The 26,292-nt window shown below is 57.1% G+C and overlaps 1 protein-coding gene across 1 annotated transcript in view; it reads left to right on the top strand.

Moving 5' to 3' along the window:
• The first annotated feature begins 7,411 nt into the window (after positions 1–7,411).
• The window catches only part of PAX2 (paired box 2), a 100,193-nt gene continuing 81,312 nt past the window's right edge, over positions 7,412–26,292 (top strand). Inside the window, 4 exon segments of the mRNA XM_065671775.1 lie at positions 7,412–7,664; positions 7,886–8,034; positions 23,915–24,083; positions 25,322–25,519. Of these exon segments, the coding sequence (XP_065527847.1) occupies positions 7,489–7,664; positions 7,886–8,034; positions 23,915–24,083; positions 25,322–25,519 (692 nt within the window). The 5' untranslated portion in view covers positions 7,412–7,488.

Raw genomic sequence — 26,292 nt, 5'->3', positions numbered from 1 at the left:
CGTTAGATATATAGTTGCATAAAGGATCGTGTACAGTTACATTAAGTCCCATTAAGAGAGTGAATGTGGGTCTCCGCCGTTTCGCACACGAAATGACAATTACAAGTTGCAGAGCGGGAGGGAACCAAAGAGCTGGGGGGGGGGGGGGTCCGGTCCTCCCCCCTGCTGCCCACCACCACCCTCCCGTTGGGGAGAGGGGGTAGGGACCCCGGGGTGGAGGAAAGGCATTTAGTCAGGGCAATTAGAGGGCAGGTACCGCTTCAAAAATGGATTTCTTAAGGGGGAAAAGAGTTGAAATTATTGCTAAAAAAAAAAAGGCGCATAAACGAGTCTAACAAAGTAGGGAAGCAGAAGCAGCTTGGCGTGTAAGGTATCACACTGGAACTGCTTCTGCTTCAGACCTCGGGATTAATCAAAGAAATCGGTGCGGCTGATGAGGAGTTATTCAGCAGCTGAGCTCTGGAAAACTGCATCCCTGCTTTCTTTATACATTTTATTATTTTCAATTGGGTTGAAAAATTAGGAGTGTTTAGAGAAAAGAAATACACATTTCTTCTTCCAGCGGGCTGGAAAGCTTTGATTTTATTTCCCCCACCCCCCTACCCATCCCCCCCACCCCACCCCCCCCCACCCCCGCTCTCTTCTTATCTTTCCTTTCCATTTTCCCTTCCTCCCAAGTTTGCAGAGCGGGCCGCAGGGAAGGATGCCTTTGAGAAAGTCAGAGCTGAAGCGCTTTTCAGGAGGGGACTGTCCTCCTCCGCCCCACCCCAGTGCTGTGGCTCCTGCCTCCATCAATGAGCCCAGCCCTGGAGCCGCCAGGCAGGGAAACGGGACAGACCTGGGCTCTCCCGGACAGTTTTCCTTTATTCTGCCCTTAAACCTCTCCCTGGCAGGACTCGGCAAATGTGTATGTGTCCCCCTTTCCCACGGGCATTCCTCGATGACAAAACTTTCTTAGGAAACCTGGGGGAAGACCTAACTCTCGGCAATCAGCTGCCACAGTTGTCCCTTGCCATCACCCGTCTTCAACACTTCCCTCTTCCAAAACCAGCTTTCCAGGCTGCCCATCTCCCCCTCCGTTATTTTTAACTGCAAATCTTTAATGCTGTTGAGCCAGAGCCTACGTCCGTTGGCCAGCTTGGAGGCAAAATTGTGCGGCTGAGGGGATGGTGAGGAGAGAAAGTTACTGACACGGGCGGGACAAGGCAGGGGCGGCCGCGGCCCTCTGCACCCACCCGCTGGAGTGACAGGACCGTGTCCCGCTCGGGAGATAATGCCCCGATCATATCTCTCCTCCGACGGCCGGCAGTGTACGACGGTGTGGGGGAAGAAAGCAGGGAAAAGGAGTCTCAGGCCAATTCATCAGTTATTAAAGGACTCTTCCTGGACCTACAGACCTCAGGGGCATTCCTCATCTCAACTCCAAATAGGAGAGGGAAAAAAAAAATGTAGTCAGCTATCTTTAATCATTGACTCGAGGGCACATTTCACATCATCTCTCAAATCTGCATTTTTTATGAAGTGGCCAAAACGTGTGCTGTGTGCCTAATTTTCTCTCCCTTATAGGCGTTAAGAAGAGTAATGAGAAATCGGCTGGAAATTAACTTGCTTCTGCCCCTGCAGCCTTCTCCCCTCATGAGAGACTGGAACTTTTATCCCCCTCGCACACACTTTTATATCAACCGGTTCGGGGCCGGGGGCTGCCGGGGTGGCAGAGGGAGGGGGGCACAGCGGCGTGCGGAGACAGACCTGCAAACTTCCCTTTTCTCCGCAGCTCCCAGACCATAACGGAGATTCTTGTCACAAGGACAATGGCTGTGTTCCCGGGATAAGGTGAAAGGCACACGAGTTACATCTCCCCCGGCTCTTACTCTTCACATCAATATTCCTCTCCCAAACCTACCCGCCCCCCGAAACACTGAACACTCAGCGGGTCCCAGAGATCGGGTGACCGGGGAAGCACCGGATGTAGGAGGTCATTCATTTACTAGATTTTAATATAAGGAAAAGCATTATCATTGCTGTCATTATTGTTCCTCTCATTATTAGTGCCGGGGGTATCGGAGTTTTCCACCGAGGTTTGGAGTTTTCCACCTACGTGGAGGCGGCGTGTGAGGACAGGCTGCCTGGGAAGGGGCAGCCACTTCGCTTCCTCACTCCTGCGCACCTTGAGGTCTCTCTTTTGTTGTTCCGCAGCCGTTCCCCAGCTGCCGCCCGGCAAGAGCTGCAGAGCCCGGCGGCCTGGCCGTGGGGCCGGCTTCCCCTTCCCCGGCCCGGCCCGAGGACGCCGCGTCCCGGGCCAAGAGCGGTTCCTTCCCCTCCCTCGACGTGACGGGGAACTGTTGCTCCTTCCCCCGGGAGCCGCGGGACACCCGGGGCGGAAGGGCCGAAGCTGCCGCGTCCCCGGGCGCGCAGGGGCGAACCTGCTGCCCGCGGCCCGGCGGGAGGCGCTTGCTGTACGAGCGGCGTGCGGAGCCCAGGGTCGCTGCTCCCCCTGCTCCGAGGGGCCGCGGTGGAAACGGGAAGTGAACCTAAAAGAGAAAAGTGCGGGGAAAATAATTCTCACAGTTCAGCACAGCGCTAGGCTGAGATTTAGGAGCTCCATAAAATGCCAATGGGGAAATCGCCTCGGCGCGGGCTGCCATAAATGTTTCTGCTTTTCTGTTCTAATTCTGATGTCTACCAACTGTTTGACAGCTCTTTAAAACCTTTTTCATCTTTTTTCCTTTCTTTCCTTTTACTTGTCTTTTCATTTTCTTTTCTTTCCTTTCCCCCTCATTCCCTTCTTTCTGTCCATGAACAGTAGAAAGGGTTTTTTCCCCTCATTTTCTTTTATCCTTTTTTCATATTTTCTTTTTTTTTTTTTTTGCATTAGATTTTAATTTCTATTCTGTCCATCCATCGTTTCAAATTAGACGTCTCCTTCTTTATTCGGCCCTTTTTTCGCTAGTATTAGTAAAAATCAATGTCTGTCTGTCTGTCTATTCATCCATCCTGATTTCCATCATCTCGCCTAGTTCCATCCTTCTTTTATTTGCCCCTTCTTTTTAGTACCGGGCATGCTCTGTGTCTCCAGCCTCTAGGCTTTTTAACGTGACTTCCCATTTTCCCCTTCCCTTCTTTCAGTTCTGGCAAAGGCGACCGGGTGTCCCCCCGCCTGCGTGCCCTTATCCCTCCTCGTTCCCCACATCCCCCAGGCCTGGAGCAGCCCCTGGTCCCTGCTAACCCGGACCGTCCCCAAGCACGGGGCACCCGCTGCCGGCTCCCCTCCTCGCTATAACTTGTGTTGAATTACGCGGGGAAGGAAGAAGTGACCCCACCGACGTCACCTGAACCCCGGGGAGCGCTCTTGCTGCCGCCCTGCCTCGGCGCCGAGCCGGACCAGCGCAGAGGGGCTGCGGTAGCCCAAACCCCGGGGGACCTTGCCCGGTGGCAGGGGAGGCGGAACGGGAGCGTGTAAACGTCGTGGGAAGCGCTCTTAAATGTGAGCCTCGCCACGGCGCAAGGGCCGGCTAGAACCCCCGGCACCCGGCTGCGGCTGGGGCAGAACTGCCTGCCCGGGCCGAGGCCGGAGCCCCTACAGCCTCGTTCCCGCCGGGGGCCGGCACTGCCGATCTGCACTGCCCCCTCTGGCGGGACGCGCGGCCCGGAAACCGGGACCCTCGGGCCCGCGGGTGCGGGCACACACACAACGCCCCCTGCTCCTTCGTGCCGGTGCCGGGGACCGGGCTCCGCGCAGGTGCCCGCCTTGGTGCCCCCGGCCGGCCCCGAGCCGCCCACCCAGCCCGTTCCTTTCAAAGCCGCGTCCCGCCCTGGTCCCGCCGGCAGCTCCTCGCTGCAGCTCTGGCGGCTGCCCCGTGCCCTTCCCTTCCTCCTGCCCGCGCCTCGGTACCCTGGCGGGGAGACCCGAAGACGGGGGAGCCCCCGCGCTGCCTCCCGCTGCAGGCCGTTGGGTCCCGTCCGGCCAGGGCCACGGCCTTTCCAGGCTCAGCGCCCACCACGCAGTCCACGCAACCCTCTTCCCACAGCACTGCTCTGCCCCAGCCCAGCCCCCAGAGGGGAAGCCTCTGCCTGCGCCAGCAGCATCCCTCCAAATTCGGTGGTTCGAGGTGTTCCTGTCCATCCCACAGCCTCTGCAGAGAGCCCCGAGCCGGCGAGGAAGCCCGCTCCTTCCCCTGCGTCTCTCCCTTGCGTTCTCCCCAGCTCCACCATCACCGCCACAGGGCACCAGGTACCCCAGCACTAAGGCACCGGCAGACACATCCCGCACCTCTGAGATCACCCCGAAACCCTCGGAATAGGCCGGGTCTGCCCGAGCTCGGCTGCCGGCCGGGCGGAGCGCAGGGGCCGAGCCCCTGCCTGTAGATCCCCCTAGTAGCAGGTCCCCTCCTCAATGCCCTCTCTGTCCCTCTAAGCGCACCCTGCCTCGGAGACAGGGAGAAGAGATGCCGGATGAAGGGGAAGGCACTCACTTCCTCACTTCCCACTTCAAGCCAAACAGCCAAGCGGCGTCGTTTCCCCTCGCCCCTGGAAAGCTGCCTTACTCCCCGGGTCGCTGGTGTCTGCTCTATTACCTGTTGCAGCCACTTTCTGCCTCGGTCTATGGGGAAAGAGCCTGCCACCCTCCTGCATCCCCCACCCCCCTCTGGAGTGTATTCCTTAAAACACCCGGTCCCGGTTGCTTTCCCCAAACTCGGGAGGCAGCGGAGCCCCGAGCCCGCGGCGGAGGGGCCGAATGCTGCCCCGGGGGTGCCGTGGCCGGGGTGCGGGGTGAGGCCGGGGCTCGCCTTGCTCCTCCGCCTCCCCATTTCCCTGGGAACTTTCTACTCCGAAGTTAACTATTAACTGCAGGAAAGCAGGCAATTTTCTTCGGAATGTGAACTATTTCCTTTATCCAGCAGATAGATGGGGTGATTAATTAATATGGAAATTGATATTAAAATATGGGTCGTAGGCAGGAACACTTTCCCTGTAGTCACAGCCACACAGCTACAGCTGCACGGTGGACACCGGTGTTCAGGGACAGCAACGCACCCAGCTACTGCCCAGTGTCTTCCTGAGTGTCCAAGAAAGGCTTCAATTGTGAAATACGTGCGGATATAACTATAGCCGCTCACATTAATACGTTCTGAACAGGGACGAGTGAACAGGCACACGAGGGAGGCACAGGAGCACTCACCCAGGGGGAGCAGCGCCGGGGGTCCCGCCACAGGACAGAGGGGTGTTGGGACAATGCTGGGGTCACCTCGGACGCAAAGGCGGGATGGGGGTCCCGCATGCTGGTGGGGTCTCTGGATAAAGAGCAGAGTGCCGTATGTAAAGATGCTGTATAGCCAAACAGGTACCTATACCCAACTGTAAGTTACCAGTCTGTTGCAAGGGAGAAACAAAAAACTACAGCAGGAAAGTCTGTAATTCTAGGCTCGAGTTAGGCAGTACTTTAGCAAGGATCTAAGGTGGGAAGAGATGTGTGTCCGCAAATGCACCCACAAGCCTTCCCTTCTTAATCGTTCGCTCCTTTTATTTGCGGCAGCACTTGTGCTCTTTGGTTAGGGGTCGCAGAGTGACACCAAAAGGAACTGCTACACCCCGGCAAGGCGGGAGAAGCCCGCTTCCCGTTTATCCCGGCCCCACCATGTGTTGCTGTTCCCCTCGGCCGGCCCCGTTCTAATCAACGGGCCCCTCTTTTAATTAAGAGGAGGACTCCCTCTGCGGCGACCCGCGGCTCTGCCCCCCTGCCGGGCGGGACCCGCAGCCGGCCCCGGCCCGGTTGCCCGCAGGGGTGCCTGGCACTGGCTCCTGCTCCTCCCGGCCCGCTCGGCTCAGCCTCCTGGCCAGATCTTTCACCCTTCCCCCTCTCTGCCCTTTCACGTCTTATGTTTTTTGGTGGATCCTCCCCCCTTCCCCTCTCTTTAGTCCGGGGGGGAGGAATTTTCCAGCCTCTTTTGCTGCTTTTCCCTCTTCTCTGGGCTTGCCCCTCTCCCCCTTTCCCTCCGTTTCCCGTCCCCTCGCCCCCCACCCCCCCCCCCCCGCCGGCGTTTGTTTGTCCCGGTGCCGGGACGATCATCGCGGTGTATGAAGTTCTAACTGGTTTGTGTCAGGCAGCTCTCCCTAAGCAGCCTGGCGTGACGGATTAAACATCAACTAGTTAAATAAAAATTAATATCAACTGCCTCCTAACTTCTAATGTCATGTTGTTTATAACTAATGAACTGATTAGGGGATAAACACATCAGGAAGACATTTCTGCTTCCCTGCTCTTTCGAGAGAGATTTGCAGAATTCGAAGTAAATCTCCCAGAGTCCCTCCTGGGTTTTTCCCACACGGGTTTGGGAGGGAGGAGGGGGATTCCGTGGGGCTTCTCGGGGTTAGGTCGGAGGACGCCGGTGCGTGTCTGAGGGTCAGCTGGACTTATTCAAACATCTCCCCGTGGAAGCAGGTTTCCAAGCGGCAGGAGCAGGGCTCGGGCTGCAGAGGGGTGAGGAGCCGCTCCAGACAGATCCGGCGGCTGCTGCAGAGCGGGCTGGATGGAGACCACGTCTTAGAAAAATACTCCTTGCTGCCGTTATTGACTTTTGCAGTCCCATTTTCATATTTAAAATTAAACTTTTTTTTTTTTCTCCCCTTGCTTGAAGCGACAATCGATGATTTTTAAGCGTTATGAAGGAAAGCGCTCTCTCCACCTTCTTTATTTTCGCAATGCTCCTGTTGTCTGGGCATCCTTGTCGCCAGTCCGCGTTGTTAACATTTTCCTAAACACTTTAGAAAAACCAGCACATGCCCAACAAAACCCCCAACAGCCTCATCTTGGAGAGGTCCCAAGCTTTTAAATACTGTTTGCCCAGCACCGCCGGCTCTGACAAGACAATAATAACAGGGGAAGCTTTTTAAAACCAATTTAGCAAATGCAGAAATGTAATTTTAATGAAGAATCGATAGCAGAATGGTTCATTTTTCCTGGGACTCCTTGTTGGAGCTGAGAGAGACTTTCAATCAATGAGGAGATGGAAGAGGGGGGTTAGAAAGAGAGAAAGAAAAATATTCGCTCAGTGATGTCTTTAGCACTGGGAATTTTTCTTCTTTTCTTTGGAGCTTTGTTTTTTTGGGGGGGGGGTCGGTTTTTTTTTTTTGTTTTTTTTTTTTTGTCGCAAATCCTTTACCAAAACGCGCCCGTAGAAGCGAGAAAGAGACGAGTGAACAGATAAATGGATGGGCAGATAGATAATCTCGCAGAAGCACAAAGCCAGGAGCTCACAGGGCAGACTTCACAGGACTGCCCCCCGCCGCCTCAAAAGTAAACGCCAGAGTCCCCGGCCCCACCACCCCACCCCACCCGGAGGCTGCCGGGTCCCGGCGGCTGCGAACCCCCCCGGGTATCCCCCCCCCGCCCCGGCCCGCTTCCCCCGCAGCAAGAGCCCACCGCCTCCCTTTTCAACTTGGAGGAAGTTCCTCCTCTGTCCCGCGTCCCCCCTCTCCGAGCACATTTTTATGGTAATAAGACAACAAATTAATCTGCTGTTGCAACAAGACTTCCCTACAGGTAGCCAGTTTGCGGGAGGGGGCAAGGGGAAGCAGAATCAAAGTCCAGACGCTGCCCCCCCGCCAAGACCCCCCCTCCCCAGCCCCCTTCCTCCCCGACTGCACAGCCCTGTACACTGGAGCAGGTGAGTCCCTCTCCACTTTTATAAGCAGCATTTGCTTTGCAAACGCGCTGCATTTGCTTTGATTGTTATTTATTTTCCCCTCCTTTTAGCCTGTCCCGGCTCAGTAGAGCGGCGTTTCTTTCTCTGTGCCTGGCTATTTTTTTTTTTGTGGTGGTGGTGGTGGTGCTCTGGTGTGTGTGTGCTGTTATCTAAACCGTTTAGTTTTGGGTGGTTGCGCCTAGATCTCGAAAGTCAGCGGGGGAAAGCAAGACACCCGAGCGGGGAGGAGAGAAGCGAAGAAAAGGCCGCGGTGGATCTACTGGTTTGCAGCCGTCCCGGGGAGACGGGCCATTAGGCAGCGGAGCCATGGCTCAGAGCTCAGGGAGAGCAGGTAAGGGGGGCGGGGGGGCGCTGAATATTCAGCAGGGAGGGATGAGACCGTCACCCCCAACTCCCTCCTTTGGCAGGATGCAGCCTGCTTCTGCTCTCCTCCACACGCACCCTCCTCGCCTCGCCAGATTCCCCTCTCTAACACTTGCCATCTCACCTGCTAAATACCCCCCTTCCTAATGGGTGCCTCCTCCAGCCTCCCTCGAAGGGCCGGGCCCCACCGTGGTCACCGTGCGAGCTTCGCAGGGACCCTCAGCGGAGCCTCCAGACGAGAGCGGGCGCTGGGCCGAGCCCCGGGCCGCCTGTCCCCGCCGCCCCGGCCGCTCTGCCTCGCCACCCCTCTCCGCCCGGCCCGGCCGCGCAAGCCGCCGCCACCCGCCCTCAGCCGGATTCACGCTCCGGTTCTGGCGATTTGCCCCATGCCCGGAGCTCCCTCCAGTCAGTAGAGTTCAGGGGATCGCCCAAACTCTGCTCCCACCGCCTCCCTCCCCACCCCGTAGAGTTTTGCTCGCTCCGGTGGCTCTTTCGCTCCCGGCCCAGCTGCGGGGCTCTCTGGCAGCCCGCGCCTGGCCGGTCTCCGCGCCGGTGGCTCTGCGCCCCCAGCCCTGCCCCGCCGGCGGACGGGGCTCCGGGTCGACCCCCTCTCCCCGTCGTCAGTTTTATGATTTGCAAACAAAGCTTCAAACGAACCCCGCCGGAGAGGCCAGGTTTGGTTTTCCGCGGCGCTGCCGCTCGCGGTGTAAAAGCACAATTACGCGGTTTGGTTCTCTCAAATTACGCGTAGAAACGGGGCTTTTAATTTGGGGATCTGGGGGGACAAAACGCACACGGAGGCTTAAAATGCAAGCCTCGCCGAGTGTCAGCACAGAGCGGTGCTGCTGCCAAACGCTTGCTGAAGGGGAGGCTTGGAAATAAAGGCTCCGGCGAGGCTGGGCACCGGGCTTGCAGCTCTGGTTTTCCATTGTCGGCTCTGGCGGAGTAACAGGGAGAGATATTCCCGACCTAGAGGTGATTGAGGTGCACAGATAGGGACGCACAGGGGAGTCAAGTGAAAACACCCGCCCCTCAGAAAAACACCTCTCTTTTCTGTCGATGCATTCCCCATATATAAATGCGTGTGCACCACCTCCGTAAATCTTAATATTAAATACGTTGTGTGTGTGTGCATATATATGTGCATATACACACGTACACGTGCGAGCATATATTTTCATCATCGAATCAATTAAATCTATCATATATGCTGTATATTATACATATATATTACAAAGATTCAGCAAAGCATAAGGGAAAAATATAAAGGCAACGAAAAAGGCTTCCTAAAAGAAAAGGCCACAGCGGCTTTTTTTCACTGTTCTGCACCAGAAATCTTCTAAGTCGAAACTGAAAAAAAATCATCACAAAGTTTGCAACCCCCTCTGTTCCTTTTCCCTTCTGTGTTTTTAAAGGATCTGCCGAAGTCCCTTTGCATCTGAGGTTTAAATAGGGAGATCAATAGAAAACAGTTGTAATGATCTAATTAATTATGGCAAAATTAAAAGCGAGTAGAAAATCAATCTCTGATGGTGTTGAAGATGGAATTAAATTGATAGTCCATCTGTTCACCTCCTAGACCGTATAAATATGCAACCCAAGGACGGAGCTAATGGGATCAAGCTGCCTGGGAGACTCTCTCTCAATCTCTCTCTCTTCTTTTCACTTGGTTCCTCCCGAAGTTGGGCCCTCAAGCCCCGGCCGCCCGTGCCCCCCTCGCAGCGCCGTGTTTACCCAGCGCTGCCCCACTCGCCCAGACACGCACAAGGCGCTTGTGCCGAGCCGCCCAAACCGCCAGCGGCAGCCGCAGATCCGAGAGTAAAACCCGTGTGGCTGGGGTGGGGGGGGAAGAAGAGGCTGAGGAGACAGCATTCAGTGACAGCGTGTTCCCTCTCGTGCTGGGTTTAAATCAAGCGGACAGGCTTGATGATGATGATGATGATGGCTACCGAGCAGTTTGAAGATGCTCTCCCTCCCTCCAAGCGTCTTTTTCACATCGCTCGGGGTTTCAGAAGGCAGGGAGGCGACACCTTGAATTAGTTTTGTTTGTCGGGTTTTCCTGACTCTGGGAAGCTCTAAGGGCAGAGACCCAATAGGAGGACCCCGGTGCCACCTTGTCCCGTCGCCGGCCCCGGGCTTCCCCAGCCAGCACCTACCCGCCGCGCTGGTGTTCAGTAAGAAGGAAGCAGAATCGGTGTCGTTGCTAAATTAGAGGGAGACCACGGAACCCCTGTGTTTTCCCTTTAAGAACTACAAAAAATAGTAATAAAGAAATTCCCTTTCCCGTCCAGTTCCCGCTGGTCTGCAGGGGCAGGGCGCTCGCCAGCAGCAGAGAGCCAGGAGGAGCTGTCAGGCTGGAGGAGTCTCCCCACCCCCGGCCCCTTTTTAATTGTGAAAAATGAAAGCTGGGTGCTGCGGTTCCCTAGAAAACAACCGAACAAACCCGTGATAGCTCCTGCCCGGGTTAGAGCTGCATGGGGCGGGACGGAGTGTGGGGAGGGGGGTGTCGTTTAGAGTGAAGCCTAAATATAAATCAGCTAAGACAGGGGGTCCCAGGCCCGGCTCTAACCGCGTGTGCGCACCCCCACCGCCGCGCCGTGCCGTGCCTCTGGCACGACCATATCTCACCAGGTTGTGTTAATTTACCTCTGCCAGAGCCCGAGAGCCGACGGGGAGAGTCCCGCCGGCTTCGCCTGCCGCCCCCAGCGCCGAGGCTGGAGCCGGTCCCGGAGCCGAGCGCAGGGCAGGAGGAGGAGGAAAGGGGGGGCCGGGCCGGGCGCTGCCAGCGGGGACTTCCCTGCCAAAGTTTGCTTTCCCTTCACACTTCCCCATCCGGCCAGAAAGAGTGCCCGGGGGGAAGCAGCCTGCAGCACCAATCGGATTTATTAATTGATGTATTGAGAAGGATTGATTGACATCTCCTAATGGAAATTACAGCCCCGCTTTCCTGCTGCACGCTGCCCTCCCGGCTATCCCTTCATAAATAAACCCTTGAGGCGAAAGGTAGATTTTAATTTAAAGTGCCCCCGTCCTCAATTTCACAGATTAGATACATTTTAAACACAGACACACATATTGCAAATTAGAAGCTAATTTAATTATAAATCAAAACTGGGCATAAATCTGCACTCACCACAAAGGATCCATTTAGCAGAATGCAACCACCTCCCCTAACCCTGGAAAACTGCCTTGCAGAAACAACACTGTACATACACATTGCCAAAGTTATGGGCTGTGCACAGTTCAAACAGATCCACGGGAGATATCTTTTCCCCCACGCTGGGGGAGGGGTATAGCCCCGCGTGTCAGAAATTAGCCGATCACATGGTGACAATTCCTCTTTCTCCCAGAGAAAGGCATTCTCCGACAAATAAAAGTTTGCATAGATGTAGAAGGTTGTAATTCTGAACTTACAGGCTGGGAGGGAGTCGGAAGCGGCAGATTTTTGAAGTCCAGCCGGTCAGGATCAACAAACACGCTCCCACTCACGCACGCACACGCACACACACACGCAGCCACAGAGCCGGGGGTCGTATTGATTGGTGACGTTGGGTTTGCAAACCTCAGAGAGGAGAGAAGGAGGGAAGGGACGGAGGTGCGAGAGAGGAGAAGGCGAGACAGGCAGCCAGGAAAAGCGCTCCGCGGCTCGGAAGAGCTCCCTCCCTCCTTCCATCCCTCCCTCCGTCCCTCTATCCCGGCTCCGCTCATCCCTCCTCTGCTGCCCGCCGCTGTCCCTCGCAGTTGCTCCCCGGTTATGCTCCTCTCCGACCCCCCCTGGCTGGGGCAGCCAAGGCAACCGGAGGGGAAATGTGGTGTCGGCTCACAGTGCAATCCTTCCCCGCCCCCTCCACCTTAGAGATCCTCTTTTTAAGTCAAAATTCTCCCTTTCCGTCCTTCCTTTAATCTCTCCTTCTGATCCTCCACCATGCTTAAAAGGCCCCCCCCTTCTGTCAGCCCCTCCGTTTCCCCACAAGCTCCATCCCCCTGCCTCTCCCCCTGCGTCTTCCTCCTCAGATGCACTAAACTCCGAGGCCATTAACTGCTGATGTTAAAGAGGAATGACTCTTCCTGCCACTCTTCCTAATTGGGCGCCGAACTTGGGCTTTCGCGGCTGCCAGCCAGGAAGGAAAGGAACGAGCCCCCTTATGCAGAGGGGACATGCGGGGAGAGAACTGAAATCGCCGGTTTTCCAGCTTCCTCAGAAAGAGGGGAGGAGGGAGAAAGTTTCACCACCAACTTAGGACCTGTTCCTCCTGAAGCCCCGCAGACAGCTCCCCGCACCCCCTCCCCGCCTCAAGTAGTGCGTCCCAAGCCGGCCTCCCCCGCCCGGCCGGGGCAAGCCCCGGCTCTCACCTGCGGCTCTCGCTCCGAGCGAAGGGGCCGCGCCGGATCCTTTGTTGGTGCGTTTCCAGCCTTTGTTTAGCGGTGGAAACGAGCCTGCCTTCCCGACCCGGCTCCCGGGGCATCCCCCCGGCCCGAAGAGCCGGCCGTGGCGGGGGGAAGAGGGGCAGAGGCTGGGCTCTCACCGGGCCTTGGGGACCGCTGTCAGAAACGCGACCGGGGCAACTTGCTCTGGGGAGGTGGATTCGTGTGTGTATGGAAATTGTCCGCGCTCAGCTTGGCTGGGGTGGAAGATAAGAGGGGAAAGAGAGAGGGAAAGGAAGAAAGTTGGAGAGAGGGAAAGGAAAGGAAAGGAAAGGAAAGGAAAGGAAAGGAAAGGAAAGGAAAGGAAAGGAAAGGAAAGGAAAGGAAAGGAAAGGAAAGGAGAAAGGAAGGAGGGAAGGAGGGAGGGAGGGAAGCGAGGAAGAGAGGAAGGAAGGAAGAGAAGAAGTGAGGAAGAGAGGAAGGGAGGAAGGGAGGAAGGGAGGAAGAGAGGAAGAGAGGGAGAGAGGGAGGGAGGGAGGGAGGGAGGGAGGGAGGGAGGGAGGGAGGGAGGGAGGGAGGGAGGAAGGAAGGAAGGAAGGAAAGGAAGGAAGGAAGGAAGGAAGGAGGGAGGAGGGAGGGAGGGAAGGAGGGAAGGAAGGAAGGGGGGGAGGGAGGGAGGAAGGGAGGATGGAAGGAAGGAAGGAAGGAGGGAGGGAGGGAAGGTGGAAGGAGGGAAAGAGGGAAGGAAGGAAGGGAGGGAGGGAGGGAGGGAGGAATGGGAGGAGACGCAAGAGGGAAAGGAAGAGAAAAAGAACGAAAGAAGAATAAGTGGGACTCGAGGCGTATCTATCACTTTCTAGTGCTATTGAGAAGTCTCTCCCAACTTCCCCCTCCGGCCGTGCGAAGGGAGCAGAGCGCAGCGGCCGCCCCTCTCCCTGCAGGTCCCTTTGTGCGATAGGTTTTGGAGATGAGAATCCCAGGCAGTCATTACCACACTTTGCCCCTCTGACTGCTGGAATTACCCTTTCCGGGGACTGTAATGGGCAAGCCATAGGGTTTTTCGCTGATCCGCAGCAGTTTTCGCTCCCTCCCCGTTTTTATGGGTGTATTATAGTTAGGGGTTATATAAATGTTTTTGCGTGTGATAACTGTAAATCCTAACATTTGCAAATCGCCCGGAGGCAAACTAACCTTGGACGGGCAGAGAGGGAGGGAGGGAGTGAGGGTCTCCCACTACTGCTGATTAAAAGGAGACTTTAATAAGCGTCTAATTCACTCATCGGGAGTTTTATGGAGAAATTAGAGTAGGACAAAAAAAACCCCACATCTTCAGTGTAGGGGGAGGAGGCAGCAGAAGGTGGGGGGGGCTCTACCCCAGCGGCAGCCCAGGGCAAAAGGCAGAGGCAGCTGGGCCTAGCCAGTGCCACAGCCTCGCAGCACGGGAGGGGCAGGAGGGTTCACATCTGGGCCAGCTCCTCTGCTCCCAAGGAGCAGCAGCATGGTCCCCCTTGCCCTCACCACCCCCCGTCCCCGACTTCACCGCTCCGGGGCAAAGCAATGAGCAGGCAGAGGCGCGGAGGGGCCCGGGGACCGGAGGACATACAAAAGGACAGAGACGTGGCGGGGGTTCTGCGGCGAGCGGGCGATGCCGGCTCGCTGGGAGCCAGGTCCGGGTCTCCGCTTGCAGCGAAGGCTCCCCGGCCCGGGGGCAGGGGATGGACCGCGGCCCTGCCTGGCACCGATAGCCCCGTGCCCGCTGCCGCTTGGCTTGCCCGGGCAGGAAGGGAGCTGGGGCGGCCTGCGCCAGGCTGTGCCCGTCCCCATGTGCCTGTGGCCCGGGAGGCCCGGAGACTCGGCCCAGCGCCGTCCGGCCCGGTGCGCTAAGAGGCGGCTTTGTTGCAGAAGTGTCTCTTCACATTGTTGGCTTTTCCCCGCTCTTTCTTTCTTCCTTTTTTTTTTTTCCCTCTTTTTTTTTTTTTTTTCCCCTTCCCCTCAATGAGGCTGCAAAAGGTCTCCGGCTTGTCTCGTTTTTGTGGCAAACGCTCTCTTGTAAAGAGGAGAGGTTAAAGTGTCGGTGACTGAATAAAGAGCAGCACACGTGGGCTATTACCATTCAGGGCAAACAAATGCAGAGAAGGGAAAAGCCAGCAGCAGGCAGGGCAGGGGGAGAGCAGCCCCCCCGGCGCACACGGCCCCCGCCCCGCTGGCAGGGCCCGTCCGTCGGCCTCCTCACGGCCCCGGCGTCCCCCAGACATGCAACCCACCCATGGCTCACAAAAGAGCGAGAGAAAGAGAGAGGGGGAGACATGAGGGGGTCTTAGATGGGAAAAAAAGAAAGTAGCTTTAGGGGGAATGTGCTGTGGAGTGTGAAATTGCAGCCCGTGGTGCTCCATATTGTACCAGAAGCTCTCCAAAAACTCATCCTCCAACGTGACCAGAGGTGCTTAGAGGGGGAGAGAAAGGGGGAGAGGGGCTCGGAGACACAGGGGGAGGGGAAGGATGGGGGTCTTCTATTCTTTTCGCGCTCTCTTTCTTATTAATTGTTCGTTTAAAACCTAACTTTGTGTTTATCTGTTAAACTCGGCCACCAACAGCAATCCCGGGTCTCCTGGGCAGAGCGGCTGGGGCAGCAGCGAGCGGCGGAGGGGCCCTTTCCGCTTCCCCTCGCCGTGCCCGGCCCAGGCAGCTTTGACCCCGTTCCCTCATCTTCACGCTGCTGCCCCGCACCTCGGCCCTGCCGACAGTCCTCTGCCCTCTGGGAAGATCAGACCCCTGAATCCCTACAGCCAAGGAGTGATCCTGGTCTGGACACCCCTTTCCCCTGGATTCTCCCTAGGGAGAGGCAGTGCGAGGTACAGGGCAGAAATCGCCCTGTACTCAGACAAAGCACCCCAAAAGTTGCCCGCGCCTTTCCTCACAGACCCCTCTCACATACACGCTGACTCCTTCCCTTAAATGCTCACATCCCTGGGCTTGGTTTTGGGGGATTTTGTTTGTTTGTTTATTTATCCTTTTATAACCAGGGATTTCGCCCCCGACTTTCCCAGACAAGGTTAAATTAGTTGTCGCAGGTCAGCAAAATACATATAGGAGGCCAGCGCAGATTTATCCTATAAATATGGTGCTGGGGAGTATTAAGAGCAGATCTAACCCCCTCCAAACTACCCACATTTAGGCTGCGACCGCTTGCCCGCTTGGCAAGGGGAAAAAGAGCGGCGGTGTGCGAGACGAGGAGGTAGCGGCACCTCGGTGTCTTGTTATACAAATACAAAACACAAATATAACCACAAAACTTCTGGCCCCGCAGCACGCCGCAGGTCGCCTTTAACTGGTTCCCAGCGCCACCAGAGACAGACAACCCATGGGAAACTGGGAGCCAGCGTGGGTGCAAGTCCTAGCTCTGTAGCCAAGGACGATCGCAGACAGCACAGTCCTGGGGCTCCCTTCCCGGCGGGCAGCCGAGGTGAGGAGGCGGCTGCCGCCAGCAGCGGTTGTTTGACCAGCGCCCCGGAGACATGGCGAGCCCGGCGAGGTGCGGGAGAACCAAACCCACCTCGGGGACCTCGCGGTTATGTGTATTGGGGCCGGGGTGGGAAATGGGATCAATGGCGAAGATTTCGGCTTGATCAGCTGGAGAAAGCCGGCTAATGAAGCAGATCGAGAGATGGCTATCGCCGCAACTCCCCCGAAAGTTTATTTTTCTTGAAATTTCCGCAGAGAGGCGGCCGCCTCTTTTGAAGTGTAAATGTTTCCAGCTTGAGGAGGGGAGGCTGGGTTAGCGTAGAAGGGGGAGCTCCTCAGATCCTCTTTGAGAAAGAGTGTACGAAATAAAAGGAGAGAGGAAAAGAAAGAAAAAAGGAAAGGAAAACGAAAAAGCGAGAAAAAAAAGAAAAGAAGGAAAAGAAAAAGAGAAAGAAAAGAAAATAGAAGAAAAGAGAAGAAAAGAGAAGAAAAGAAAAAAGAAAAGAAAAAAGAAAACAAAAGGAAAAGAAGAAAAGAAGAGAAAAGAAAAGAAAAGAAAAGAAAAGAAAAGAAAAGAAAAGAAAAGAAAAGAAAAGAAAAGAAAAGAAAAGAAAAGAAAAGAAAAGAAAAGAAAAGAAAAGAAAAAAAAAAGAAAAGAAAAGAGGACAGAAAGGGTCGTTTAAAGTGGGACAGGGAAAAAAGCACCCAGGGCTGGTGAAGTGGGGCAGGTTGGGGAGCTGCGTGTGGAGCCGTGGCAGCGGGAGGAGGTCTCGGCCCGTGGTCTCGGCCTCGCCCGGTCGGGCCGGGCACACGGACCAGCCCGGGGCCGCGGGGCAAGGCCTGTGTTTCTAATCGGGGCAGACAGAAATTGTTCTGTGGATTTAAATGTTGACAAAGCAATTCTTCCAGGAAGTATGGTGTGGGAAGGGGCACCAGGTGATACTGTGGTATGTGTGGTGGGGGAAGGGGACGGTGAGAGGGGAACTCTTTCCTTCTTTTTCCTTCCTTTTCCTTCTTTTTCCATATTTTCTTTTCCCTTTCATTTAATTTTCCTTTCCTTTCCTTTCCTTTCCTTTCCTTTCCTTTCCTTTCCTTTCCTTTCCTTTCCTTTCCTTTCCTTTCCTTTCCTTTCCTTTCCTTTCCTTTCCTTTCCTTTCCTTTCCTTTCCCCCCTCCCTTTCTTTCTCAAGAAAATGGTCTTGTTCTGCCAGGTTTCCCTATGTTCACTGGTGCCCTCCGCGCTGTGGGACTCAAGCTTCGCCTTGCAGAGCTCTCCCGTTGTGTATTTCTCGAGTCTGTCATTCCTGCTGTCCTCTTCACTGAGACGGGGAAAGTGCAACAGGGAGCGAGGAAACTACGGCAGCACACGTTCTGGGGAGGGGACTTGTGGTCCGCCGGCTCCCCCCGCCACGCTGTTGTCTCCTCGCCGTACAATCAACAGTTATAAAGGCCCAGAGCATCTCTGCGGAAGGCAAAATGAACTCCCGAGTGTTTCTGGGGGCCCAGGGCGGGAGGCAGTGAGAAAGTTCCCTGGAGGCAGGGGCGGTTGGGGAAGGCAGGTACGGCGCCGGGAGGTACATTTTCCACCGGGCACTGCTGGGGCTGCCACCCTCTCAGCCCGGACTCTGCCGTCGCCGTTCGTCTCAGCCCGATCCAGAAGGCGCGGGGCGATCGCGGCTGCCTGGGGTGGGAGGCGGGGAAACGCCGCAAGGCGAGGAGCGACCGAGCCCGGTCCGCGGAGGGCAGCTGTGAAGGGCGGTTCCGGGCACGGGGGTACCGGAGCGGCGGCCGTGCCAGTGGCCAAGGCAGCGGTGCCGCTGCGGGACCTACGGCCGCCGGGCCCCGCCGGCAGGTGCGTGCGCGGGGCCGGGGCCCGCGTGGGCCCCGCCGCCAAGCCGACCGGAGAGCGCCATCTAGGGGCCGCGGCGGGGCGCGCCGCCACCGCCCCGCACCTGCGCCCGGCCGCCCCTCCGCCCCCGCGCGGGGCCTGCGCCGGGCCGGCGGGCAGCGGGAGGGGGGGCACGGCTGATAAGAGAGCGGGCGGGCGGGCCGGGTGCGGACACCGGGGGCGAGCTGCGGCGATGGGGCACCCGGCCCGGCGGCCGCCCGCGAACTTGGCGTCCGGCGGGAGTTCCGCGGGAGGCGGGGAGTGGAGAAGCGAGGAGAGGCGAGGTGGCTTCTCCAGCGGGGCGGCAGCGAGCGCGGCTCCCGGCAGCGGCGGAGAGCCCCTGCACCCTGCGTGGAGAGCTGTCAGGGGCTGCGCTTGCATTTCGGCTGCGCCCGGGGAGCTGAGCGCTGCCCCTCGTGACATGTAACCCTCGGCGGCGTCAAAACCAAAAAGGATTCTTTTTTGTTCTTCCAAATCATCCTTTTTGCACACAAGGGAAAGAGAGAGGAGAGAGGGGGGAGAGAAAGATAAAACATCAGCTGAAGTGCCAGAATGATTTATGAGACAGTGGAAAATATTTCATAAAGATGTCTTGGAGATTCTTCACTTAAACCAGTTAGAAAACAAAGGGGCTGGTGACAGATAGGCAGAGGGATGGGGAAGGAGAAAAAGAGGAGAAGAGGGAAGCATATTCCAGGTGATGGTAAACTCTCAGGCCGAAAACCATATCTGAGCTCAAAACAATTTCTACCCCGTGTCTTTACCCCCGGTTATCACCCTCTGAAGGCGCTGCTCCCACGTTCTCTGTTACTCTGCCACATCTATTTTACCTGTAGACGTACTTGTGAAATGATTTTAAAATCCCGATCTAGCACTAAAAGAGTGAAAAAAGGCAGCAGAGATGTGGAGAGAAGGAGGTTGGATTCGTTGTTATTTCCCCAGCTGCGTGCGAGGGGAAACTTTGCCATGACTCAAGTGGGCCCAAGCTACCGGGTCAGAGAGAGGCGAAAAGCTCTCTCGTTCTCTCTTTCATTCTTTCTCCCTCTCTCGGTCTCTCCAGAGTCCATTTATTTTCCTTTCTTTTCCTTGTATGTCCTTCCCTCTCGAGCTCTCCCTACTCTCCCTCTCCCCCTTTTCTCTCTCCCCCCTCCCTCCCTTTCTCTCCCGCCCGGCTCCCACCCCAGCCGCACACCACGAAGCCCTAGTGTGTACCGCTCCCGTTCCATCCCGAGTGAAGTCTCCGTAGGAAAGAGCGGGGCGTGAGAAGGGACACGAAACTGCCGAGCCGCGTGTGTGTGCGTGCGCGGGGGTTAAACACGGGAGTTAAAGGTCTAGAGCCACAAGGGACAACAAAGCGGAGCTCGGGTCCTCTCTCACGGGCCGAGCAGACACGCGTGGCCCGGGGCGCTCGGGGCGCGGCGCCGGGGCTCCCCCGCCGCCAGGTCCGAAGGCGACGCCCCCCCGCGCCGAGCGCCGCCGGCCCGGCCCTCCTCTCCCCTCTCTTCTCTTTTCCCCTCTCCTCTCTCCTCTCCCCTCTCCTCTCCTCTCCTGGCCGCGCTCGGCTCGGCGCGCTGGCGAATCAGAGAGTGTCGGAATCTATTGCCTTTGTCTGACAAGTCATCCATCTCCGGGGAGGCGGGCGGGGGGCTGAGGGCGCTGCGGCTTTTAGAGAGACACACACCGGGAGCGGAGGCTCCAGTCTCCGGCCCCGGCTCCTCGCAAGCACTTCCCACCTCGGGCGAAAGTCCGCCGGGCGCCGGATCCTCCGCCCGGCAGAGAGGAGGGGGCGCGCCGCCGCTCGCAGCTTTCCCGGGGATTGCTACTCCGCTTTGAACTTAAATGAACTAGCCCCGGACCGCGGGAGGAGGAGGGAGAGCCGCGTCCTCCTGCGCCTTCTGCAGCCCGGCCGCCAGCCGGCCCTTGCCCCGGCACCCCCTCCCCGCCGCCGGGGATGCTCCGGGCCCCCCCAGCCATGACACCCACCTGCCCCCCGGCGCCGCCAGCCCCCCGCTCTCACGGACTCTGCTGATTCCGCCGCCCGGCCCCAAAGCACCCCGGAAAGTACTTCGCGCCCCACTCCGCCGGGCAGGGGGGCCAGCGCTCCCCACCGCTCCCATCCTCTCCTCTCCTTGTGTGTTTTTGTTGGGTTTTTTTTTTTGTTTGTTTGGTTTGGGTTTTTTTTTGTTATTTTTTTTTCTCCCCTAAGTATTGAAGTTGAGTTTTAGAGGCGACACGGCGGCTTCAGCCGATTTCTTCCCCTTCCTTTGCCTCCCCATGGATATGCACTGCAAGGCAGACCCCTTCTCAGCAATGCACCGTGAGTACTGGAGCCCGGCTCCTTCCACTGCTTTCCTTTTCTCATCCCTCCATTCTTCCTTCTCCAACCATTCTTCCTCACCTGATCCTCCTCCAGGTCCATCCCTTCACAGCCATCCTCCCCTCCCCTGGCCGAACCCCGGCTTAGAGAGAAGGCAGGACAGGCATTCGCCGGCCAAGTGATGGTGCTGGTCTGCCCGGGCCGGGAGCAGCGCTCCGTGCCGCGCCGTGCCGGGGCCGTGGTCGGGACGCCCATCCCGGGTCATGGGGCTACCTGCGGCTCTCCCCGTGCCGCGGGTGTGCGGAGGAACTTCCCCCCCCTCCCCGAACCAAACCTCTCCTCCGCAGCGGCACTTTCCCCATCGCCCCTCAGTCAACACGAGTTTATTCAGACTCGTGTCAGCCCCGGGGCCGGACCCTGTCGCTGTCCCTGCCCCAGCGGGCCAGGGCTTCCCGCAGCCCTGCAGGGCCCCGGACCCCCGGTTACTCCGCGATCCGATGCTGTTCACTTTGATTTCGGGATGCAGTGACAGAGAGGGGAGACGCCAGGTTCAAATTAATGGCGGGTTGGTCGGTGGCGGTTCCGTGCTTTGGTCTGGTTTGGTTTGGTGAAAGGCTGGACTGCGGGAAAAATAGGACAAATGTATGGCTGCGAGATCTGGTGGCTTCGGAGGCTCTTCTTGGGAAACCAGGAGGGACGGTGGCACTTCTTGGGAGCCTACGAAGCCACCGTCCCTCCTGGTTTGTTTACTAGATCGCCGGTGTGCATTTTAAACGCATTCCTGGCAGAGAGGGAAGTGCATTCGTGATATATTTTCACTTTAAAGAACCTTTCTCTAAAAGGGGGACCGAGGAAAGCGAAAAGACGCCTTTGCCAGGGACTGTAACAAGGAATTTTCAGGAATTTTAATTTCATTGCAAGGAGGGAAAATATTTCGGAGATTTAAATTAAAGAAAAAAAAAAATACGAGTAGAAAGCCGAGATTGAGAGCGAGCTTCTCGAGTCAGGAAATGAATAATTAAGAGCAATTTGTAACTTTTGACACCGAAACTTTTGAGGACACGCCCTGCCCGCTGCAGCAAACCCAACCGAAAAATGGAAATGCTGGAAGTTCAAAAAATCCCGATTTTTGCCGTGAGAAGGAAGGCGCAGAAACACAAACCCATCCTCAGATCCCCAGACGGGGATGCAGGCAACTGTCTTCCTGTTTCCAAACGAATGATTTCCAGCATACAGTTCTTAAAATGTCGCGTTTAATTTTCTAAGCCCTTTACCAGAGAACAGCTTCGTGCATTAGACTTGAGTTTTAGTTTCCAGCGGTGCGACCCGCTTCCAGCCGCGATGGCAGTAATTCTGCCTCCGGTACGATCGGAACATGCAGCCGAAAGAGGCTTTTCACTGCCGTTGCTTTCAAAATTAAACTCCGGTGAGATTCGTGAACAATTTTGGGTTTCGATTAAAAAAATTAATAACAAAATCAACGTTCGATTTGTTCCATGAAGTGTATTTGTAGAGCGACAGACCGAGATATTAGTGAGCAATTAAAATACATGCAGGCACGGGCTCCTCACACACAGAACACCATCTGTACGGGAGAGGGTGTGTGTGTGCACAGACATCGGCACTCACAGGCATATAAATACACACAAAGATCTCGCTGCTCCGATAGAAATAACCTCAGAAAACCACGGGACAGAGCAAAACAAACTCGTGTGAAAAATATCCGGGCTGCGAGAATGTGAATTATTCATTTTTAATCTTTTTTGCATCTGTTGCCTTTTAATACTTTGTAATGCGAGTTATAAAAGGTACCTTGAATTATTTATCATGGAGTTGCCGCAGAAATTGCTGTCCTGTAACTTTAGAGGCAGCATGTGCAGAAGGGGTTCTGAACAAATGAAGAAAACACACGGCAACATACACCCGCAGGTTTCAGGACGATAAATATCCCCCCTCCCCACGGAACCCCTGAATATGTTTTAAGAAAGACTAACAAAAGAGTACAGCGAATAAGCCCTGCTCCTGGGGAAAGGACGGGGAAGGCAGCCGGCGCCCGGCAGAGGTGGCTGGGAGGGTGTATGTGGAGGTGTTACTGCAGGGGTGGGGGAGATGGAAAAAACTCTATTTGTGAGAAAAGGACTTGGATCGATCGCAGGGCAATGAGAGTTTCCACTAAGTTCAGAGCCAATAAGTCAGTGTCAGAAGCAGAGGAGGAAAAAAAGAGAAAAAAAGAAAAAAAACCAAACCCAAAACCTGAGCGAAAATACAAACAGATCATTTTTCAGCAAACTGCAAAACCAACAAAGATCTCTTCGCGAGGTAGATGCAGAAGGTTAGGGTTGTGTGAAAGGAAAGCTTTAATACAGTGTGCGCTCCACAGCTATATCAGCTGGCTCTTCGGAGATAGAGACGCGCAGGTAGCAGTGCCAGCGAAGCTGCACCGCCTGCGAGCGAGCATCCATCCATCCATCCACCCATTCATGCATCCCTCCCGCCCGGGCAGGGCGAACCGCTCCCGCCCCTACCGCTGACCGCCCCGGTGGTGGTCCCGCCGAGCCCCCACAGGAGGTATTTCCCTTTATTCCCTCGCTCCGTTCCCTTGCCCTCGCTGAGCAGGTGCACACTTAATTTTTTCCCCCAAAGTCATTTCTCGAAATGGAAAAAGACAGGTCGGAAAAAAGCGATCATTGCAGTTCTAGATGAGAGAAAGCGGGGTTTTGCCTGGAAAGGGGGAACAGAAGAAAATGGAGCATTTTTTTAAATTCTCTCTGAATTAGGTTTGTGTGAGGGTAAAAAAAAAAAAAACAAAAAAAGAAAAAAGAAAAAAGACAGAAAAAAGACAGGCCCGCACGAGCCTGTTAGAATTATAATTCATTTTTTTTACCGGAGGATTTTTCATTTCAAGCTCGCAAGCTGAGCGAGGAGGGTGAGGGTCTGTAAACGAACACCGGCCGCGGGACACAAAATATTTTCTCTCTTCCTCCCACTCCCTACATTTCTTTCCCTTTCTCTTTCTCTCTCTGAACCCCTTCAACTCGCATCCCAAAATAACGGGAGAGGACGCGGTGCATGGGGGACACGCCGCGGGGTGAGGGAGGGCGGGGTTCGCCAGTAACTCTAATTGACAACGTGATAGAAAATCGTGAAAGAAAATGAAAGGAGAGAGGAAGAGCCCGGGAGCAGAGAGCAGGGGGCTGCGGAGGGGCCGCCTGAGCCGCCGCGCAGCAGAGCTCGGGAGTTGGGGCGCGCACCTCTCCCCAGTCCTTGGGAGAGGAGCCGCCGGGGCGCTCACCCCGCTCGCCCGCCGCTCCGGGACAAGCAGCCGCCGGCCGCTCCGGCAGGGGCCGCGAGAGGGACACGGGCTCTCCCGCCCAGGGAGGGAGGGAGGCGGCGTTCGGCGGACAGTCCCCGGCTCGAGAAATACACCCTGCCTTCTCTTTCCTTCCCATCTTTCCTCCTTTCTTTCCCTTTCTCTCTTGCTCATTCTCCCTTCTTTTTTATTTGCCTTCTCTCTTTATATTTCCTTCTATGTCTTTCCTTCTCTCTTTCTTGTTCTCGTTATTTTTTTTTTCCTCATTCTCTGCCTCTTATCCTCCGTCTTTTCCTCTTCCTTTCTCTCTTTCTCCTTTTCTCCCTATTTCTCTTCTCCTCTCTTCCCCCCCATGTCCCGTTCCGCCCCCCTCGACCCCCTGCCATTACCCCCATCCATCTGTAGTGACTGGAGATTTTGCAGTTATGAGTGGTGAAGAGCCCACGACTAACGGTGTGTTTCTGGTGTGCGTGGGTTGTTGTGTTTTTTTTATTTCTCTTTCCCCAGCAGGGCACGGGGGTGTGAACCAGCTCGGGGGGGTGTTTGTGAACGGCAGGCCCCTACCTGACGTGGTGAGACAAAGGATAGTGGAGCTGGCTCACCAGGGGGTGCGACCCTGTGACATTTCCAGGCAGCTGCGGGTCAGCCACGGTTGTGTCAGCAAGATCCTGGGCAGGTAAGGACAGAGGCAGCTCCTTCTCCTCCCCTGGGACGGCAACGGTGCGTCCCTTCCCCGCTCCGCTGTGACCTCCCTCCCCTCCCCTCCCCGGGCGGCCCCAGTACCTCCGCGCCGCGGGAGCCCGGGGCTGAGCAGGGCCCCAGCTTCCAGCCGCCAAGGACGGGCTCCCCCCTCCCCGTTTGCGTTTGGAAACTCTTGGGAAGACAGACAATCTGCGAGGGGTGGGCGGGATGGCGGAAAAGAGAAAGGACCGGGGTGTGCGTGTGTGTGTGGAGGTGTGGAGCGGGGGGAGGAGAGGGAAAAAACCGAAAGAAGGGAAACAAAAATCCACAACAACAAAATCCCCGACTCCAACAATCCGCGAGCGGCCTTAGCAAGCACACGGGTAAACAAACACACAACGGGGCAAAGAAATAAATAAACACTCGCGGTAACCGATCGGCGCCAAATGTGGTGTGAAATATCCGCAGAGCAGGCTGGGGGGGCCTGGCGGCCCGGGCCCTGCGGCCGGGCTGCGGAGCGGTGTCAGCAGGCGGCAGAGCCCCGGGCGCTGCGTGCGGCTGCCAAGGACCGGCCAGAGCCGCGGGCAGAGCTGATGGACACGGAGAGATGGGCTGCAGCTGCCCGCTACGGGCACCCGCTGCCGAGGGTCACGGGGAGGGCTGGGGATGGATAAACCGTGCTCCCGACTCACAGCCCTGCCAGTGCCCCGAGACGGGAAAGCTTGGCAGGGGAGGAGGTGTGAGCCCGGCACTGCTTGCGCTCCCTCCCCGGCCGCCCGGCCCGTCCCCGCGGTCAGCGGGCCTCGCCTCCGGCCAGCTGCACGGGGGAGAGGGTTTCTGTTTTGTTTCCCGATGCCCGGGCCTGAAATGAGTGTGTGCGTGTAAGGCGGGGGAAGGGAAAGGCAGCGAACAGCCCAGCGCCCCTCGCTTCTCACACATAGGGGGAAAAAAGAGGGAGAAAAAAGGTGGGTGGAGGGGAAGGAGCGAGGGAGCGAGCCCTGCAGAGGAGAAGGGACCTCCCCAGCTTCAGCCCAGGCGGCCTGGCACCCTGCTGAGCTGCGCCATGCGGCCCCCGAACCGCCGCGGCCCGACGCCGCGCTCCGGCGGGCCGAAGCCGAGGTGGGGAGCGGGACCGCGGGCCCCGGGGAGCTCCTTGGGGTGTCCGGGCACCGGGTGCTCGGGGGCGGCGGGGCTGTTCCGAGCACGGCAGGTCACTGACCGTCCTTTGTGCAGGTATTACGAGACGGGGAGCATCAAGCCCGGCGTGATCGGAGGGTCCAAACCCAAAGTAGCGACCCCCAAAGTAGTGGATAAAATCGCCGAGTACAAGAGACAAAACCCGACAATGTTCGCCTGGGAGATCCGGGACAGGTTACTGGCCGAGGGCATCTGCGACAACGACACGGTCCCCAGTGTCTCCTCCATAAACAGGTAAGGGCAACCCCGCAGCCCTGCTCGCGGCCCAATCGCCTCTTTGCGGCCCCATAAACCCCCTGTCAACAGCGCAGACAGCCCGACCCTTCCTCGGCCAGGTTAGATCCAGACTGCTCCAGCCCCCGGCCCGCAGCGGGAGAGCTGGGCATGGCCCGCCAGCCCCCGGCCCCGGCCCACCGGGAGCTGCCCGGCCCCGCCAGGAGCCCCGAGCCCAGGCCTGGGCAGCTGGGGAGCAGTTCTGCCCCGGGGCTCTCTGCTCCTGCCGCAGGGCTGCGGCTTGCGGCTCCCGCCCTGGCAGGGGCGGGCAGCAGTGCTGCGGGAGCAGCAATCTCCCCGCAGAACCACCGGCGGTGCCGCAAGGCCGGGGGGCAGTTCGGGGTGAGGGGTGACGGAGCCAGGTTTTCCCCTGTCCCTTTTAACACCCCTCTCGGGCCGTTAGTGACCGCCAGCCTCGCCGCGGTATCAGGGCTCTGAAGGAGCAGCTGCCCTTACCCGCTGCCAAGCCGTGCCTACGGCCCCGAGCCGCTGACAGCTGCAGGGGGAAGGCTTTCCTTGCACCCTGTCCCCCGTTTCACACCCCATCTCTATCCCGAGGGAACGGCTCGGCAGGCACGGCGGCCCCTTCTCCCGGCGGGGAGCGCCGCTCCCTGCGGTGCTGCGGCTCTGGCCGATCCCGGCCCTCGCAGCGCGCTAGGAAGCAGCGGAATCGATTCAGCACCGGCCAACAATTTCCCCCCATCTTCCCCAGATGTTAGGGTGCGACTTTTGCT

Source organism: Lathamus discolor, chromosome 3, assembly GCF_037157495.1.
Source record: "Lathamus discolor isolate bLatDis1 chromosome 3, bLatDis1.hap1, whole genome shotgun sequence".
Taxonomy (NCBI): Eukaryota; Metazoa; Chordata; class Aves; order Psittaciformes; family Psittacidae; genus Lathamus; species Lathamus discolor.
This window is presented reverse-complemented; position numbering and strand designations above follow the sequence as displayed.